This window comes from Coturnix japonica, chromosome Z (assembly GCF_001577835.2).
Source record: "Coturnix japonica isolate 7356 chromosome Z, Coturnix japonica 2.1, whole genome shotgun sequence".
Taxonomy (NCBI): Eukaryota; Metazoa; Chordata; class Aves; order Galliformes; family Phasianidae; genus Coturnix; species Coturnix japonica.
Genome location: NC_029547.1, coordinates 10,482,357 through 10,501,134, shown reverse-complemented (window position 1 = coordinate 10,501,134; position 18,778 = coordinate 10,482,357). Strand labels below are relative to the sequence as shown.

Sequence of the window (18,778 nt, the reverse complement as noted above, 5' to 3'; positions counted from 1 at the left end):
CAGTTCAATAAGCAGTCTTACAAATGAGTCTTCATTGAAACTTACGGAATTTATTTACTGATACTGTATATTTTATGTTGATAAGATAGCAGACTATTAGAACATGGCTTAGAGATGATACGTATTTTGTCAGGAACCCTGTTAAACATGTGTTTGCAATGTTACCTTTGTGTGCGCAGCTACAGCAAATCAACTTCATGAGTTTAATGCAGATAGTGCAGTCATCGTTTGTTAACCTGCCAAATGTGCAACAAACTTTGCAACAGTATCAATGTGCACACCTGGAAGGAATCCAGCCTGTGCCCCCTGCAGCAGTCAATGGCTCTGGAAGACCTTCATGTTCTGCAGGTGCTTCTCTGAAAACGCAACTGTCCACTGAAGATAATAGAGGAAAACATGATCAAAAGAGCTCAAATTTTCAACCAACAGATAGTTTAAGAGATGAAAGCAACTCTGTCCATACAAAAGTAGGTGTATCAGTATGTCATTTTTGAAGATGTAAATGTGTCTCTATATTTTCTGTATATCTGTTGTCTGCTGTGTTAAATTAGTAAATCTTTTTGTACTGATTACTGTAGACTAAAACAAGTGTAAACAGAAAACAAGCATATTTTTGTGCATGTATAGTTAATCAGAACTATTTCACTGTGCTTTCAGATGCATTTCTTTTTTTTTCGCTTTCTGATTTAGAATCAGCAGAATGTTTCTTTAAGTCTTCCTGAAAGCCAAAGCAGAGAGGCAGGGTTTATGCCACCATCACAAGATTTGCATTCTTCAGCACCCATCAAACCATTTCATCTCCTGGCTCCTTCCTCAGATGTTCAGAAAGCACCCAAGTTTATCCCTATTGAAAAAAACAGGAATTACTCAGATGGGTTTCCTTTGCTTAAGCTTGAATCAGTTTATCATTCAAAACCAGCATTTTTACATCCAAAAGAAGTGTCATCAACTTTTGCAAGACCACCCCCGGTACTACGAGTGGCTTGGAATTCATCAAATTCTTTATGGAACCAGCAGTCGTTATACCAAGAAAGGAGTAAGTCTACAGCACATGTGAACATGAGTAGATCTAAACCTGAGATCTCAAAACAAATTCAGGGGGAAGAGAAAAGATGGGCAGAAACTGTGAATAAGCCTCCTTCCAAACACCTATGTTCAAGTCAGTATGAAGAACAAGAAATTTCACTTGAGCAGCAGTTCTCTGGTAATGTGAAAATGGACAATACAATGATCACCAACAACCTGTCTGGTATTCCTCTACTGCACTTGAATCTTGATCCAGTACCTAGACTTCCACAAGTTATAAAACAACCAATCACCACTGCTTTAATACCTGTTAAACCTGTAACAAAAGAGACCGACTGCAGAGAAACACTACAGCACACAGGAATATCACTGCTCCATGCCAACTTACCTCAACAAAAGAAGGTACTGGATTTAATTATACATTTTTCTAAGTTGCAGGAGTTTTTAGTATCGTGATTTCTAATTCATCAAATATTTGTTAGTATTTCCACTTTATGGAATCTCGAAGTCTTCAATCCAGCTGATGGAAGAGAGTTTGGAACTGAGGTACCTTTATATTGGAATGTTAATGTAAAGCAGGCTTGGTTCTGATATGTTTAAAGAACGTACTGGCTCAAAATGACAAATAACATTTCTGTCACAAAAAGTAATCACTTCTGTTTTTACAGAAAGTTAAATACAATTATTTACAGAACTGCAAAGGAAGCAGTAAGAAATTCTGTTCTATATAGGGCACAAATGTAATGCCCTGTAGGCGTTTTCCTTTCCCTTTTGGGCTTGGAATGAAAACTTTGTCTTCTGGATGCTGTGAACCTGATATTTTGAAACATGTTGTTCTGACAGAATCTCATACACTCGCCCATTTCAGCTGGATGTAAATGTTTTCCTAGAAATGTTTCAAGATTTGTCTATGCTCCCTATTTTCATATTCAGCCTGATATGTAAAAAAATGCATATACTAAGGAAATATGTTCTGTAGAGAAAATTTCTATCTTTTACATTGTCTAATGGAAACAGTTTGCACATTTACACATTGCCTCTGATTCTGCTGTTACATTTTCATTCTTTCCAAAAATTAACTGTGTTTCTATAACTGTGATACAAACAGGACCTGCTATATTCATGCAGTGTGACTGGGGTCCCCTCATTATGTTACTTTTTCATTTTTTTCTTCTCTTTCTGAACTTTCAGGTGCCAAAACTTATTCCACCTCAAGATCTCATTGCATTTGAGCAATACTACTACCACCATAATGTGACCAGTTCTTCCTTTGGGCAGGACCAAACTAAGCCTATGCAGTTACTAAAAACTGATTTAAAACCGTTTGAACCAAGAGATGTGCAAAAGAGTACAAAAAGGCAAGCCAAACTTTTACAGTGGGTCTTCATTTTGAAGAGACTGTGCTGCAGGTCATCATGATTGGTAGTAATCTTTAGGACGGAAAGGATTGCACTGTTTTACTACATTTTCAAATACAGGCTCTGATAACGAGTCCTGAATGTGTCCATCAGAATTCCAGCAGAAAAGTTTTTTTTCTTTGTTTTTTTGCTAGCTGTGTTACATGAGACTTTTGAGATTTTTCCTTTTACCTCCCTGCATTTATCTGTGCCTTCCTTTGAAGGCATAATGACATCACTGCATCTAGAATAGAATGCTTGCTTCAGATTATGATGTTTTTAACTCAGACAGATGGGCAGACTAAGTGTTCACTGTACGGTTAGGAACATATGGTATGTAAATAACTGCAGCTGTAGTTTAGAAAACCTGTTTTGATATTATCAGTTGAAATTCTGAAGGCTACAGTCTTATAATGTATTCATCAGATTCTAAAGAAAATTTCAACTTTTCAGTAAAATAGTTAATAAGAAATTTTTACTGATAACAGAAGTCCATGTCTCGCTGGAGTATTTCTTAAAGTTTCCTGACAGGCATTTTGTGTTGCAGTGATATTTTTTTTTTTAATACACAAAATATAGTTACATATTATTCAGTTTGCAGTATTTGATATGACTATCTTACTTGACTCTTAACACATTTTGCTTTGGTTGGTGAATGTTTTTATGAGCTCTTGCAATTATTTTAGATGCATTTCTCATAGGCAGAATTGTCCTTTGAACTAATCTGTATGCAGCAGTTTCATTTATCATTTCAACCTTTGTTTCAAGTGTGTATTTTCTACTCAAGAAACAGCGGGTATTCTTATGATTGTGAAGCAGCTCTAACTTTTATTTATAATCACTGTGTTGGCAGACAGAAGAGGCGTGATAAGAAACAAATGAAGGAGGAAGTGGAAAAGGAGAAACGAAGTGTGTCTTTCTGTCCAGAAGATTCCATCATCAATATTAGTGATACAGTGATGGCTGTTGAAACAAAAGTGGTATTGTAGAATTTATTTCTTTTCTTTGCCTTTTCCAAGTATTAAAAAAAAAAAAAAGAAATTTCTTCCAGGCTAGGAACAGTACATATTCTTTGTTAACATCTTTGTATTTACTGTAAGGAAGGAAAAAGAATTAATAATGGAAAAAGAATTACAGAGATGCATTTGTTTCTCCCATGATGTGAACTTTCCTAGTCAGAATAGCATATTTTGACATTTAAAGTAAATACACATGTAGGCACCAATCACTTAAAAAATGTTCTGCATGTCAGTAATATGAGGACAGCTATCCCAAACATTTTCACATGAAGCTGATTGATGACAGTATAAGTTAGGATAAGGAGGAAGAACTCTCACCTCTGTTTTATCCAAGTAACTGAGAAGACAAACCCTTCCTCAAGGCAGGCTTTGGTTTATACACTTCTGTTGTTCACATAGGCCATTTTAGTATCTTTTCAACATCTTCTGAGTTTATTGTTGCCAATATCAGATTGAAAACCAGGATGTTTACTTCCCAGTACAGCAGGCTCTAGTTCTGGTCCATAATATACCTTCTTTGAGACTTGTCTAGCACAGCTACTGGAGAATCTCACCAGGGCTAGAAAATAGTAATTATGATACAGCAAGGATAGCGTATCTTATAGTGAGAAAATTAACTGCATCAACAAAACCTTTCATTGTGGCTGGAACTTATTTTTTATATATTTTTTTTTCTTTTAAATTAGGATCCAGAAACAAAATGCACCTCTTACCTGCAAGATGATTCTTTCATTCCCATGGGCAAGTACAAGTACATTTAATACACTGACTGCCTTAATAAATCAAGGAACAGAAGTTTATTAGATATCAAAGCAAAATTCCATGTTAAGGCCAAATCAAAAGATATCAAAAAGTCAAACTGTGTAGTCTTTAGAAATACAAGCTGAATTGCATATATTATTATAATATAATAATAATAATAATATATAGGATCATTTCCCAGAAAATTAGAAAGTCCTTTCAGAATGCTGCACAAATGTTCAGTTCTCTTTTGGAATAGTCAGTTTTATGGGATTGGTGTGTGGAGAATCTATATTTATGCTCTTTTCGCTTAAAAACATTATCACTAATTGTATCACTACGCTCCCCAGTTACTTCTTAATTCAGAATGATTCTCCTCAAAATTCAGGAAGTTTCCTTGAGAGTGGGGGTTGATATTTTATTTACACCTATAAGCAGTAAAATTCAGGAAGGAGTAAAGAGTATATTGTTTGAATTTCAGTAACTATGGATCATAGTGATTTCTTATTCATGGGATTAATCAGAAGAAATCTTTAAATATACACTAAAAATTCTAAATCAGATTTATTTGTTTTCAAATATATTTCCAGTGTTATTTGACAGTATCTTCTACTTATGGGAAATTTAAGACTCTTACACTGAAAAGAAACAATGTGCAGTATTTCTAGCTCAGAAAAACAAGACAATGACTATAGAAAGATCTGCTTCTTTCTATTGTATTAATTCAGCACATTGTTTAGTCCTACCAGACAAAAATAACACAATCCATTCTCTGAAATTTGTCTCAGACAAATTCTGTCATGCAAAGATCTGTAAAAATATCAGTAAGCAAATAAATGTATTCATGTCATAAATATTTCCCCCTACTTTTAAATTTTGAAACAAATTAATTATTCAGCTTATTAGTTTACTTGGTTTGAAGATTACACAACCAAACCTAGTCTTGTAAAATTGTAAGGTTCTGTACAGGTGTATGTTTGGAGAAGACAGGTATTGCAAATTTTCTTGCTATCATTTATCAAATATACTTCAAATAACGTCAGAATGCATGGGAACATCTGCTGGGGCCCTTAGTTTTAAACTAAAATGATTACTTTTTCTAATTCATGCACTACTTATAGCCAGCTACTTTTTCATTTTAGACAAAGCAACAGAGGCAGTTACTACTCCAGAGCTACATGCTTCTACAAATAAAAACATAGCAGAAACTCAAGATGCAAGTACAAACACTCACCCAGGTAAATGTTACCTATACATGCTGCAGCAACCATTTATTGATATTTTTTCTAGTTAATTGCAATATTTGGTAATTTTTTTATCTCTTTTTGTTTCAAAAAATAAAAATTAAAAAATAAATAAATAAATAAACAACAAAAAAAAACATATATGTATATATAAAAAGAAGATATTGGAATGTAAATTATAAAATAATAACTAAATAATTGTAACTAAAAGCAGTACTGTTGTGATTGTGTGACGTGATTGTTTTCAGTATGTCAATTGTGTTCTGATTTACTCTGAGTACTCCTTTTAGCTTACATTATTTTTTATGGAAACACATTTTAGACACACATTTGATTGAAATTGCTTTCCTACCTCTTCCCCCCAGCTTTCCTTCGATTATGGGCTGGTAAATCAGAATTGTACATTCAGATCATGCCATAATTGTCTTTCCTTAGATTAATGCATTTTGTTTTCTTTTTCCTATCAAGTGCTCAAATCACATAAGGATATTGGAATCAGTACTGAAACTGAGATTTCTGACACTGGAAAAAATGAGTCAGATGTGTCTGTTCCTGTGTCAGGTATGGTTTCAAGCTTTCTTTATTTCATTGATTGTTTTGGAAAACTGTAAAAATACTGCTATTTAAAATGTATTTTTGTATGACATAACTTAATACGTAGGATATTGATAAGATTCTGATTTATTCTATTTCTTTCAACCAAACATCAAGTAATATCAATACTGTTTATGCAACAAATTGATATGTTTTAGCTAGTACAGTCTATCCATGCTTCTGTGTCTGTGTTATGAGACATGTTTATGGGCTTTACAGTGGTTTAACTGATGCTCAATTTTGACAGTTTTTTTTGTGATATGTCAAATTTTGGTGCGTTTTGCAGAATACAAAATTGAAAGTAATGATGATTTGAGGCTAAGCATGTATTTTGTTTTATGCCTTATTCTCCAAAAAACTTATAAAACGTTATATTATTTTCTTATTTCCTAAGAACTTTCCCTCTGCTACTACACAAATGTACTGATTTTTCATTTTTAGAAAATTCAACAACATTGCTCCATTTGGAAAAATATTTTAATATGTAGTGCACATTGCAAATATAATTTATTTATTTGATGTTTCATGGAAAGTGTTGTCATTTAATTGGATCAAGTCAAGAAGCAGACTTTTTTCCTAACTAGCAATTATACTGCAGCATGCTGCTCCAATTTTAATCTTTTGAGTATTTCTCTGCTGATTTATCACATTAATGAAAAATAATTAAATAGCAATTGATTTTGTTTGAACCAAACTTTGAAGAAACCTATTACAGAATAGCCCAAGTTGGAAGGGACCTCAAGGGTCATGAATCTCCACCTCCCCCTGCCTCAGGCAGAGCCTCCATACTTAATACTAGACCTGACTTCCCAGAGAGTCTCCCTTTGGTTACTGAAAGGCTGCAATTGGGTAAACCTGAAACCTTCTGTTCTCCAGGCTGAACAAGCCCAACTCCCTCAGCCTGTCTTTGTAGTGGAGGTGCTCTAGACACCTGGTCATCTTTGTGACCCTCCTCTGGACCCTCTACAGCAGCTGTCTTTCTTGTATTTGGGGCCCCAGACCTGGATAAATTACTCCAAATGGGACCAGAGCAGAGAGGGACAACTACCTCACTGTCCTTTCTGTGCCTCCCACAGCTGAAGCAAGAAGTCTCCTTTTGATCAGGCAGCCTGTAGTATACCCCTAACACTAGCTGGCCTTCATTAGTCCTGTGCCTAATTCTAACCCACAGGCTCTCAACCTGTTTCTCAGTGGGAGCTTCTCACAGTCCACCCACGATTTGAAACAGAGGGCAACTCCCCCACCTTTCTTACCTTGCCTATCCCTTCTGAAGAGCCAGTACCCTTCAGTGGTGGTATTCCAGTTATGGGAGTCATCCCACCATGTTTCTGTGATAGCAACAAGGTCATAACTTTCCAAGCGCAGCAGCATTTCCATCTCCTGCTTATTTCCCACGCTGCGTGCATTGGTATAAAGGCACTTCAGCTGGGCTTTCTGTCTCACTGCCTTTCTAGAGGATCTAGGATCCCCTATTGAACAACACACTGTATTTTCATTTATAAAAGAACAGCTAATCAAAGTATTTATTATTCCGAGAATGAAGACCAAGTGGTTTGTCCAGTTTCGTGGCTTTTACTGTAAATATAATATTAATCATTTTTCTTTTTCTGTAGAATCACCTCGTGTCCCTAAATTATCATCACCCAACCTGTATTTAAACCTGGGATTCTCCAGTGAAGTGAAGGAGAGACTTCTACCATCATCTTTGTCTGATGTACCTGATTTGGTTAGTGGTGCATGTGGTTTAATTACAAGTATACCATTTGTCTTATCTCATGAATCTGCATTCTTCATTTCTGGATAAGTAAGTTATAGAATATGGAAGATTGCGGTTCTGTCTCTGAAGCAAGAAATCTCTTTCAACTCTTACAAAGATCAAGCATAGGAAATGATTGAAAATGTACTGCTCAAAACAAATACTATGTAATTCTTCATCATCTTGTTTTTATTTAGACTAAACATAGATATGTCAGTGTGACTGACATTGAAGGCAGTGACATCCTTAATGATTTACATGTGGTACCTGAATCAGCAGATGAAATAGTTACTACAGAGCAAAATGAGAAGTTTGAAATTCCATCTACTGCAGAACTTCATCACACAGCAGCTTCTGTTACTAATGCAATTCCATCTGAGCTGCTACAGAAGAAAGGTAAACATTTTATTTTTAAACCATTAAAAAAGCTGTCCTTTTTATAATTATAGTATTCTTACCCTCTCACAGAATACCCTCAGCGTTTCTCCCACTCAGTTCCTGCTTGTTTTGCTTTGTACATCAAAACATTTGTACATTTGACATGTTTGTACTGATACATGACTGCTAAAATATGCCATAGCTGTGTCTAATTATTTGCAGTACTTAAATGCTTACAGTTCATTCAGGGATGTTGATCCATTCTTTTATTTCAAGACAATCATCTCAAAGATGTATCAAGCCAAAAGCAAAAGGAACATAAAGAGACAGATTCTGCTAGAGAAAGTGTAACTTGGAATACAGAACTTCAGGATACAAGAGCTTTCCCTTCTACGCGTCTGCTGCCGAAAGTAACTGACAAAAAATACTTGTCCGTAAAGCATCAGGAAATAGATTTGCAATTACGTATACTGCAGAATGTAACAAAAAATATGGAGAAGGACTTCAGAAATACCAGACAGGTGAGTTCAGATTACTAACTGTTGTTTCTGAAATGGTTTACAGTTTACTTCCTTCAACTAAAGACAAAAACTTTTATCTTGGAATAATACACTTTCAAGCCTGGTAGGTAGCCTGGCTGAAATGGTGATGTTCTTAGTAAATCAGAAGGGTATATTTGTTTCCCTTGTAGCTGTGGAATAGCAAAAAGTTATGGGCTTAGCAGGAGAAAGGTTTGGCAAAGTTTTGCTCCCCCAGAATATTAAGTGACTAATTCTGGGAACTGTTTCTGCTGATAGCATAAAATACTTGCACTTTTAACATCTTTGTGAAAGTAAATTTGTAAGTAAAATAAATCCATTTTGGACATAGTGCATTCACATGATCTTATATAGTAAGATCTTATATAATATCAGACCTTATTCTGAGTACTTAGCCAAATCATGATCTGTGAAAATAAACTGATTTTCTTTTTGCCCTTCCTTCAGTACATAACAACTTATCATATACTTTATAATAACTTTTATGTATTAGACATGAGTGTTGAGTCCTGTTCTTTGTAAAAACAATGCACTTTGAAATGTCTCAAAAAGATTAATCAGTTTCACATACTATTTTTCAAATTCAGGAAGCTTCTGGCTTAGGAAGAGTGTGGAAATATTTTTAGTTTTAGTTTTTTTAAAATAAGATATACTAGGAAAATTCAGGTATTTAGAAAGTAAGAGACAGTGTGTTTTAACATGTTGTCTTCTCACAGGATTAACAGAGCTAATAAGTGGTGTTCAAGAAGATAAAGCTCTTTAAAATAGATAATTCTACTTTAGATACTATGATGCTTAATTATTTTCTTTGTTTTGAATAAGGTTGTTCCATTGTAATGTTCCTAAGATTCAGAGGAAGAAAAAATATTTAAAGCAAACTTTGTGAATATCTGCTATGTTAGTGACACAAATGCTTTGAAGATTATATTCTTACTTAGTTTTGGGATTACCTTTATAGCTTGTGAAAATAATAGAAGATTTGGAAACGGCTGACAATTCGGACCCTCATGATCATCCTTCGTTCTCTGAAGATTCTAGAATCAGTGATGATGGTATGTGCTCACTTAACAGACAGTAAACTTTGGGTTGCATATTAACCTTAATTTTTTCTTACCAATGAAATTTAATGCAATCTCAAGAAATGTTGCTGAAATATTAAAGAAATTAAAAATAGAAGAAGAATTTTAAAAAATCAAAACTAGACAATCGGAATAACATTATGGTTGTTGCCTCAACGAAAAAATTATTTGAAAGCGTCTGTACACTTTCATCTTTTCCAAAACTGTAATGCGGGGCCTGAGCATGGGACTTTAAAGATAATAGTGTGTATTTATATTTTATTAAAAATTAAAATTGCTGCTCATGACAGCTTTGTTTGCTGATAAAAAATTAGTATGAAATTAGTTCAGTTTGCCCTGTGTATATACAACAAGTACTTTGTTCATGTGTCTCTATTGGCTGTGTAGTTGTAGTATCTTCTGATCTTATTAAAAGCTTACATCAACTTAACTGTCTGCTAAAGCAGATACATTGGATAATTTATTTTATGTACAACCTAGAATTATGGAATCATAATGGGCTTGGGTTGAAAGATATGTCAAGAGTCATCAGGTTCCAGCCCCCCTGCCACAGGCACAGCTGCCAACTGCTAGATCAAGTACCGGATCATGTTTCCAGGGTCCCGTTCAACCTGGGCTTGCATTCTTCCAGGGGTGGGGTGTCCACAACTTAAAGATGTTAAAGATTAGTGGTCTCAAGATTGACCCTTGGGGGACCCCACTTATCACTGGCCTCCACCTGCATGTAGAGCCATTGACCACAACCTTCTGTCTGCAACCTTCCAACCAGTTCCTCATCCAACATGTATTACACCCTTCAAGTCCATATCTCTCCGATTTGGTGATAACATATTTACTTACAGCTACTGTACTTTACCAACGTGGCAAATGTAGGTATGTCAGATGCATTTTACAGTCATGCCTAAATAGTCTCATGTACTTAATGAAATTCATCTATAAAGCCAAGTGGTAGAAACAAATCATGTCTATATCTGCATTCATACATAAGAAAATATATGAGATGACCATTAGCCTCACACAAATTACTTCGTAGTTCAGTCTTGTTGTCATGTACAGGACTGCAGCATACATGACAGTTCTGGTAAAGCACTTCGTAGGAAGTCACAGCTGATCTCTCAACAGTGTACTAAACTGTCAGTGTTATAAATCTAAGTTGTTGTAAGCTGGACACATAAACTAAATACGTCACTAACATATAAGATAGATGGTTGTATTTTTTCATTAGTGTGTATTAACAACTCTTTTTTTCCACTGGATCAGAATATTTGAAGGGCATAATTTTTGAAGATGTTATGGATGGTGAAAAGAAGAGCTTAAAACTTGAACGTCCCGTAACCCGTAATACTACTTTGAAAGTGAACTCTGCTAAATTTACAGACTCCGCTTCTGACTTTTCCGATGGCATAAAATCATGCTTGGGTATGACATTAAATGTTTGCTATTCTCTTTTTCTCCATTTAAAACTAAGCAGTTCTTTTCTTCCTTGGTGTAATATTTCCTCATGGCTGTTATATAGTGCCATTGAGCTGATAAATGGCAGTTTATGGCTATTTATTCCTATGGATGATTATTCTTCCAGTCAGCTTACTTTCCAGTCTTTCTAGAGTGCATTATTTTGAATGGCTTAATGAATGTGCGTTGATAATGAGTTACATATTACATGACAGTACAGTATCACTAAGCTTTCAAGAGAGTTTGGCAGTGTATTATATTTGCACTCAAATTTACCCTCTTATTGAGAGCAAACAAATAACCTTGTTTCTGAATCCCTCCCCTGTGCTGATGTGTAATTATTTGCTTAAGTATTATTTTCGTACGGTGACACAGTGCCGAACAATGCTCTTTTTTTCCTCCTGAAGCAGTCGTTATAAAAATCTCTGTCATATTCCTGTGTTAGGATTCATTTACTTTTAATATTGGTGTATCTTGTTCGATAACATTTTTGTATTTTATCCCATGGGCATAACGTATATATTGTTAGCCTGTGAACAAGTGCAAGGTTTTTATTAATAAAGGCTGTTTCATTTTCAGGCTTTAATTTAAATGACAAGCTAAGTGAGAGGTAAGTATTTCAACATTGTTTCTTCTGTGTGCAAAATACTGTTTTTGAATGAGTGCATGTAATTCTTTTAGTGAGCTGTACCCAGAAAATTTTTGAAGAGCTGTCATGTAAAAAATAGGAACTAACAGACTGGATTTCCGAACTGGGTTTCGCTGCCGTTAGCAACATTTGCCTGAAGTGCAGCAGTAAAATTAATGATTTAGTTTATTGTGTAAGTGTTTAAGGTCAAACTATTTGTTGTGAGTAGAGCAGATATGCTGGTGATTACATAACCTGGAAGATGTGTACGAGGCAATGAGCGGTAGCAGATTATGATTTTGCTGAAAGGATTCTTCAAATTAATGTATCATGTGTTCAGCTCTTGCCAGGGCTATATTCCCTCTGATTTACTCAGACCTCTGTTTACTGCCACACACTTTATGTCAGTCAGGTCTGGCACATTCTGTCCTGTTTGTGCTGTGGAGAGTGTTGGCTGAAGTGCACATGGTAACAGTGAAGCTGGTTGACCTTTTGAAGAGTGCATCTACACACATGAATGTTTTACTTGTTTGAGCAAACATTGTGAGATGCAGGGGAAAGAGAACTTTCTCAACACATTCTAACAAAACAGCATGACTTCTCTTTTTGAATGTAATAGGAAGAATTTAGCTTTTACATATCGGCATATTCCACTTTAAATTAGTAACTTTTTTTTTCCCTTGCCTAACTTCAAGTTCTGTAGAAGATCCCCTGCAAATCACTGGTTTCAGTGGTGTTACTGACATGGTTAATAAACTTGTATTAGAAGGTGGCATCTCTCCGACAGAGCTGGGCTTTCCAAAAACACAGGCTAAGAAAATCTCCAGGTAGTAACGTGGTTATTTTTCATTATGTGTTGGTTAAATAATTTAAACACTGGGTATTCTTACTGCTCGCATCCTCTAAGCAATAGGAGAAAGCATTGCACCTATTGCCTTCCCTCGTGAACCTGTGTTGGCTGTGATCTATGACTGCGTTGTCTTTCAGCTATTTCCAGTAACTCCCAGAACAAATTTTCCCATAATTTTACCAGGCACTGAAGTGAGATGACATTTCTCTTTGCCATAAAATAAATCACTTTCAAATCCCTTGAGGGCTATGGTGCTTCAGTATATTATGATTGAGTTGATAAGCAGCTACTAGAGATGTCTTGTTTTGCTTCATTTCTGTTGACTATTGAGTTATTACTGTGTGCCAGTCTTGAAACTAAGAGAACAGGCTGCAAAAAGTTAGGTATTTTAATACCTAAAAATTCAACAATTTAAAATTTGTTAAAATTAAACAATTTAAAATTTTATATTTTCTTGGAAATGTGACTATTCTTATAGCAGTACCATGGAGAAAATGTTTATTACACAGCTGCTGAATTTAAAGAAGTATTCAAGAATGAATGATGTATTTCAGAAGAGCCCTAAATACAAAGTTCTGCTAGTATTTATTGATACCAGTGTTCTGTTAGTATTCTGAGTTACTGTGTTTAAAGTGGCATACACAAAGAGGTTTGTGAAGGAGCTCGTAGCTGGAGAGAACAAAAAGGGTGATAGAGTCATCTGTTTTTTTAATTAGTTTGAAGTGGAGCTTGGTTTGGCTTTTGTTTGTTTCTTGTTTTGTTTATTAGTTGGTGTTTGTAATATAGGAATCAAAGATACTTGCAATATGACTTCCAGTTTTTACTGTACCAATTCTCATATTTTCTGAATGTAATTAATAGAAGGAAAGCTTTAGGAAATACCTTGGAAATTACTTGTGTATAAAGACACATAAGTCCTTATAATAAAATGTTACAGAAGAAAATTTCATAGATGGGAGATTTCAGCGGAGAATTTTGAATGAACTGCAATATTTTTATCATGCCACATGTGGCTGTAGTTCTTGGCAAATTAAAGGATGTTTTAGGTCATTTTTCATTTACATCTACACTCAAGATTCATGATTCTGCTTTCAGACATTCTCAAAAAACAGAAAAGGAGAAGAAAGAGATACGAGCATGGATGAAAAGAAAACAAAAGGAAAGAATGAGAGAATATATGAAGAAACTGGAAGAACAGAGACAGAAAGAACATAATCCATTCGATTTCAAAAAGAATGCGGTAAGAAAAATGCTTATCTTGAAGAAAATGTACTGCACAAGTGTTGATAATTAAGATTAGATTAAATAACAGCTGTCGGTGATTTTTTCCTATTTAAGTATTGTAATGCTGCTCTTTACTGAGATATGATTTTATTTGTTGGAATTGGCTGTAGTTGTGTCAGTGAGACTCAACAGTCTTCAGTAATGATGACTGGCAATAAATGAAGAAAAAATATATATATGTAAGATTAGGAGAATCTTAGGAATTATTTCTATATCTGCATTAGGTCATGAAATATGCATTTGTCACCTGTATATGTTCTGGATCTCAAGACATACTGAGTCAGGGGAATCTCCACATCTATAGGAGATAAGACCACGCAACAGCAAATGATTCCCCATATTTCTTTACTGATGTAACCTGATTGTAGGGTTTGTCATAAACTGTTTCATGGTGAAGCTCATTAACTCCAAAGGAACAAACATGTAAGGGGCAAAAATGTTCTGCTAATTCATGATTTGTTATTCGCTGTTACTAACAGAGTTGGCCAGGACTGGTCTTTCATATATGTGTAGAGATAAGTGAATTGAGTTAAATGTATACTGGCTTACTTTTGTTTCTCTCACTTTCATATGTAATCAACCTATAAATACAGACCTTTGGATTTTTTGTTGAATTCATTAGGTGGGGGTTGTCACAGCTTTAGTTAAAAAAAAATAAAAACAAAAACTGTACAGTTGTACTCTGGGAAACAGGTCAAAGTGAAACCTTGCCTTGTTTTTGTCAAGAAAGTGACTGATTTTTTTGGAAGCCAGTTGTGAGGACACCTGGAACTTTGAGATCCTTAGGATTAATACATCCAGCATATGGGGTATGGAAGGCAAAACTGCAGTATTGTAATGTATTTTTAGAGCTTTGAAGCTTATAGATATGAATCTCTTGGTTAGGACGTACAGTTTTTCATTCTGGAGAGTGTTTTAAACAGTAACTCCCATGTCAGGTAGATCTAAATTTTTAGGGATAGAGTGGAATGTGGCCGCAATACAAAAAAAAAAGATTGATTGATTGTTATACTTTCTTGCACAGCATTGTCGTCTTACTTCAAAGGATATTAAATTACTCCAGAAAAAGAAAGAAGAAAAAGACAGGTAAGTTGCTATATAGGTAACTTGGGATATTATCAATATAACAAAGCTGAGGAAGTGTGGGAGTGATGAGTGGATGGTGAGACAGGTTGAGAACTGGCTGACTGGCTGGGCTCAGTGGGTGTGATCAGTAGTGAGGAGTCTGTTTGGAGAACTATGACAAACAATGTTCCCTGGGGTTCAGTGCTTGGTCAGTGTCTTCATCAGTGACCTTACTGAGGTGACAGTGTCCACCCTCAGCAAGTTTGCTGATTATGTGAAGCTGGGAGATATGACTGACAGACCAGAAGGCTGCACTGCCAGTCAGCGAGACCTGGACAGGCCGGAAAGTTGGCAGAGAGGAACCAGATGAGGTTTAACAAAAGCACATGTAGAATCTTGCTCCAAGAGAGGGTTAAGCACATGCTTCCCAGGCTGGAGGATGACCTGCTGGACAGGAGATGTGCAGAGAGGGACCTTGGTCTTGGTCACAAACCAGCAGCGTGCCCTGGTGGCCAAGAAGGCCAGTGGTTTCCTGTGGTGCATTAAAAAGAGTGTGGCCAGCTGGTCAAGGGAAGTGATCCTACAATACTCTGGTCAGGCCTTACCTAGAGTACTGTGTCCAGTTCTGGGCTTCCCCATACGAAAAAGACAGGGATCTCCTGGAAAGAGACCAGCCAAGGGCCACAAAGATGATAAAGGGCCTGGAGCATCACTTCTATAAGGAAAGACTGAGCAACCTGCGTCTGTTCAACACTGAGAAAAAAAGGCAGAGAGGGGATCTGATCAATATCTATAAATATCTAAGATGCAAGAGTCTGACTCTTCAGCGATTCATGGCAGCAGGACAAGGGGAAAGGACCACAAACAGTATTACAGTTTTTTGCTAATTTTCTTAAAAAGATAGCAATTAGCATGTGCTTTCTGAAACTGTAAAAACACTTTTCTCTTTTGGATACCAAGGAGCCTTTCAAGCCATTTGCAATTGAGTGATTATACAGGTTAACATGTAATATAATGGTTCCTTTTCTCCATAGAATTATGTTTTCTGAACATCACAGTATGAGAGTATCACAAGCACTTTCTTTGGTGAATGAAGTGTTATCTGAAACGCTGATGTTCCCTGCAAGTGAGCGCAGACAATGGTCCAGTGCAAGATCACCTCAGGAGTGCAGAAAACAGCACATTGTGTCAACTAAAGGGTAACAACATTACATGTTAACTAATTTCATTGTCTTCTCTGCCACACGAATTCATCTGCAACTTGTAGTGTTGTTGTAGGAGAGAAACTTCATAATCTTACAGAATACGTGATACATGTTTATTGTAACAGAGGAGTCGGAACTCAAGTTTGCTTTTAATTGCCAGATCAAATCTTGGAAAAAGCTTTAAAAATGCCTTTTGGAGCACAGGCTGAGCCAACTCTAGATTCAAAGCTACAGTTGTTGTCCTTGCCCATTCCACTCGGTGACAACTGGGTACCTGGAAAATAGCCAGTAACGTAGTTAATGATTTCAGTAGCATCCAGGAATGAGCAATAAGCAAATATAAGCACTACTGTGAACACATATAGAACAAATAAATGAGAGTTCATGAGTCTAGATTTACTCTTGTCCTTTCTGACATAGGAAATCTTTTTTGGTTTTTGTTTTGTTTTTTTTTTAATTCCCTAGGGTTTTAGTTTTTCTTTTGCAATTAAGAGCTTATTGCTTTCTGAGGACGTGGTGATATTTTAGTTTGACAAATTGGTTAATTTATTCTTCTTAATGGTTTTAATGTCTCACATACAAAATCTAGGTGTACATTGTAGTATCCATTTTGTCCTCCACAACTTTTTTTCCAGAATAATAGGAGGAACTGGAAACACTTTGGAAAATCTCCTAACTTCCAAATTTAAATATTTCTGCATTTATTTTAATTGTTAAAGCTCCAGGATAGATTGTTCAACTGAATGCAGTCAGTGCCCTACACAGGCTTCTGACATCCAAGGGCAGTTTAATGGTACCAGACCTGCCAGAATCAGAATGCAGAAAACCTATTAGGAGTGGTAGTAACTTCTGAGTAATGGGGCTTAAAGTGGTTCTCTATAAAGTCAATTTTATTTGTCTTCTCTGTGATCCTCATTAGAGTGTGGTCTTTGTTGGCCTGACAAGCGTTGTGTGATGTTGACCTTCACCTAGCTGGGCTGTCAGTGCTTTTAGAGGTCTTTCTACCTTGACTGAACATGCCCTGTGAGATATAGTTTGTGTGAATTAATCGTTTGTGTTAAATATTTGGCTTTAGGTGTTGTTGTATTGAGAGAGATTTTGTTTGTTTTTCCTCGCTGTAGAGGGCATCCAAACATTCATGTTATGTCAGAAAGGAACAGAATTGCTGCCAGACCCTGCTTTGGCCAAAAGGGACGTCATTTTACTCCAGCTCTTGGCTCAACACGGTCCAAGGGTAAGAACAGACATTCATTCATGAAAATGTGTCTTTCATACCTTGTTAAAGTTACCACTGGATTTTGAGAGGGAGGAGTTTTCGTACATGTGTAGCTGTGTATCCATAAGAGTTTCTTCACATAAATATTTCCTCGTAATCAAATTCTAACGTGTGCAAGACTTGGCTGTAAGAATGGAATTTCTGAACAGGATGAAAAAGGACCATGGATATAATTCCCTAGGTCTGAAATGTAGGATATATTGTGGGCTGATTCCATTTTGGCTTACACTATAGTTTTGATAGTGGTGTAGTACAGTGCCCTCGTGGCTAGCTAAATGTCAATTTATTTCAGAATCCCATCTAGTCTCACCTTGAATGTCTACAGGGATGGTGCATCTGCCGCCCCTCTGGGCAGTGTGTTCCAGTGCTTCACTACCCTTATTGCAGAACTTTTTTTTCTTATATCCAGTCTAAATCTCCACTCTTTTACTTTGAAACCATTTCCCCTTGTCCTCTCACAACAGAATAACATCTGTTCCCTTTTTTCTTATAATTCTCCTTTGGATTCTGAGAGGCTGTTACCAGACCTCCCCAAAGCCTTCTTTTCTTCAGACTGAACAGCTCCAGCTCTCTCAGCCTGTCTTCACAGAGGGACTGTACCACAGGACCTATTCAACTTCATGTTTTCCTTTAGGAAGACAGTCCAGAGGTTAGGTTTGAAGGAACAAGCAGTGTTTTACAGCAACAGCCACATATCTGTTTTTATGTGTGTTTACATACAGTCTCACTTCTTAGAACTTGGAGCTCCTGTTCCTGGGGAAATTTCATAACGTGCAAAAGAAAACTGTCTGAAATATTACTATTGTGGTTGGTTTTGTTTTCTTCAGCTGCTGAGTGCAGAGTGAGCAGAATATCAACAACAAACAAAACTAAACAAGAACAACAAAAGCATCCAGGTGTTTCTACTGCAGTTCAGACAGAAGGTTTTGATCATGAGACTGATGGTGATGTAGAAAGTCCTTGGACTGCACCTGATGAGATCCAGGGAACACTTCAGGATTCTCATGACACCTTGTTTCAGGTGAGAGGTGTACTTATTCTGGGAACGATGTGATACCTGCTATTTAACACCAGTCCTTTGTTTACTTTTTCTGTATTTGAAATGTGCTTTTCTATTTAAATTGTGTGGGTAGGAGTGAGTCAGAGGGGTCTGATGGTTAGTCAATAGAACTAAATCTTACGTTCACAATGATGCCAACGATATGTTCAACTTGCAAGCGAATGCTCCTTCTTACAGGAACTATA

The 18,778-nt window shown here is 36.1% G+C and overlaps 1 protein-coding gene across 5 annotated transcripts in view; it reads left to right on the top strand.

The window, feature by feature from the left end:
- The window catches only part of CPLANE1 (ciliogenesis and planar polarity effector 1), a 56,735-nt gene that overhangs the window by 30,783 nt on the left and 7,174 nt on the right, over nucleotides 1–18,778 (top strand). For 4 of the 5 annotated variants that reach the window (XM_015848461.2, XM_032441243.1, XM_015848460.2 and 1 more), the window contains 19 exons: nucleotides 180–467; nucleotides 691–1,428; nucleotides 2,218–2,384; nucleotides 3,277–3,403; nucleotides 4,129–4,183; nucleotides 5,326–5,421; nucleotides 5,896–5,988; nucleotides 7,635–7,747; nucleotides 7,975–8,173; nucleotides 8,432–8,676; nucleotides 9,653–9,746; nucleotides 11,034–11,192; nucleotides 11,805–11,835; nucleotides 12,549–12,680; nucleotides 13,799–13,943; nucleotides 15,012–15,073; nucleotides 16,087–16,251; nucleotides 17,379–17,491; nucleotides 18,361–18,554. In XM_015848461.2, coding sequence (XP_015703947.1) covers nucleotides 180–467; nucleotides 691–1,428; nucleotides 2,218–2,384; nucleotides 3,277–3,403; nucleotides 4,129–4,183; nucleotides 5,326–5,421; nucleotides 5,896–5,988; nucleotides 7,635–7,747; nucleotides 7,975–8,173; nucleotides 8,432–8,676; nucleotides 9,653–9,746; nucleotides 11,034–11,192; nucleotides 11,805–11,835; nucleotides 12,549–12,680; nucleotides 13,799–13,943; nucleotides 15,012–15,073; nucleotides 16,087–16,251; nucleotides 17,379–17,491; nucleotides 18,361–18,554 — 3,216 coding nt within the window. The remainder of the gene's footprint in view (nucleotides 1–179; nucleotides 468–690; nucleotides 1,429–2,217; nucleotides 2,385–3,276; nucleotides 3,404–4,128; nucleotides 4,184–5,325; nucleotides 5,422–5,895; nucleotides 5,989–7,634; nucleotides 7,748–7,974; nucleotides 8,174–8,431; nucleotides 8,677–9,652; nucleotides 9,747–11,033; nucleotides 11,193–11,804; nucleotides 11,836–12,548; nucleotides 12,681–13,798; nucleotides 13,944–15,011; nucleotides 15,074–16,086; nucleotides 16,252–17,378; nucleotides 17,492–18,360; nucleotides 18,555–18,778) is intronic. The other variant, XM_015848462.2, reaches the window with a different exon arrangement.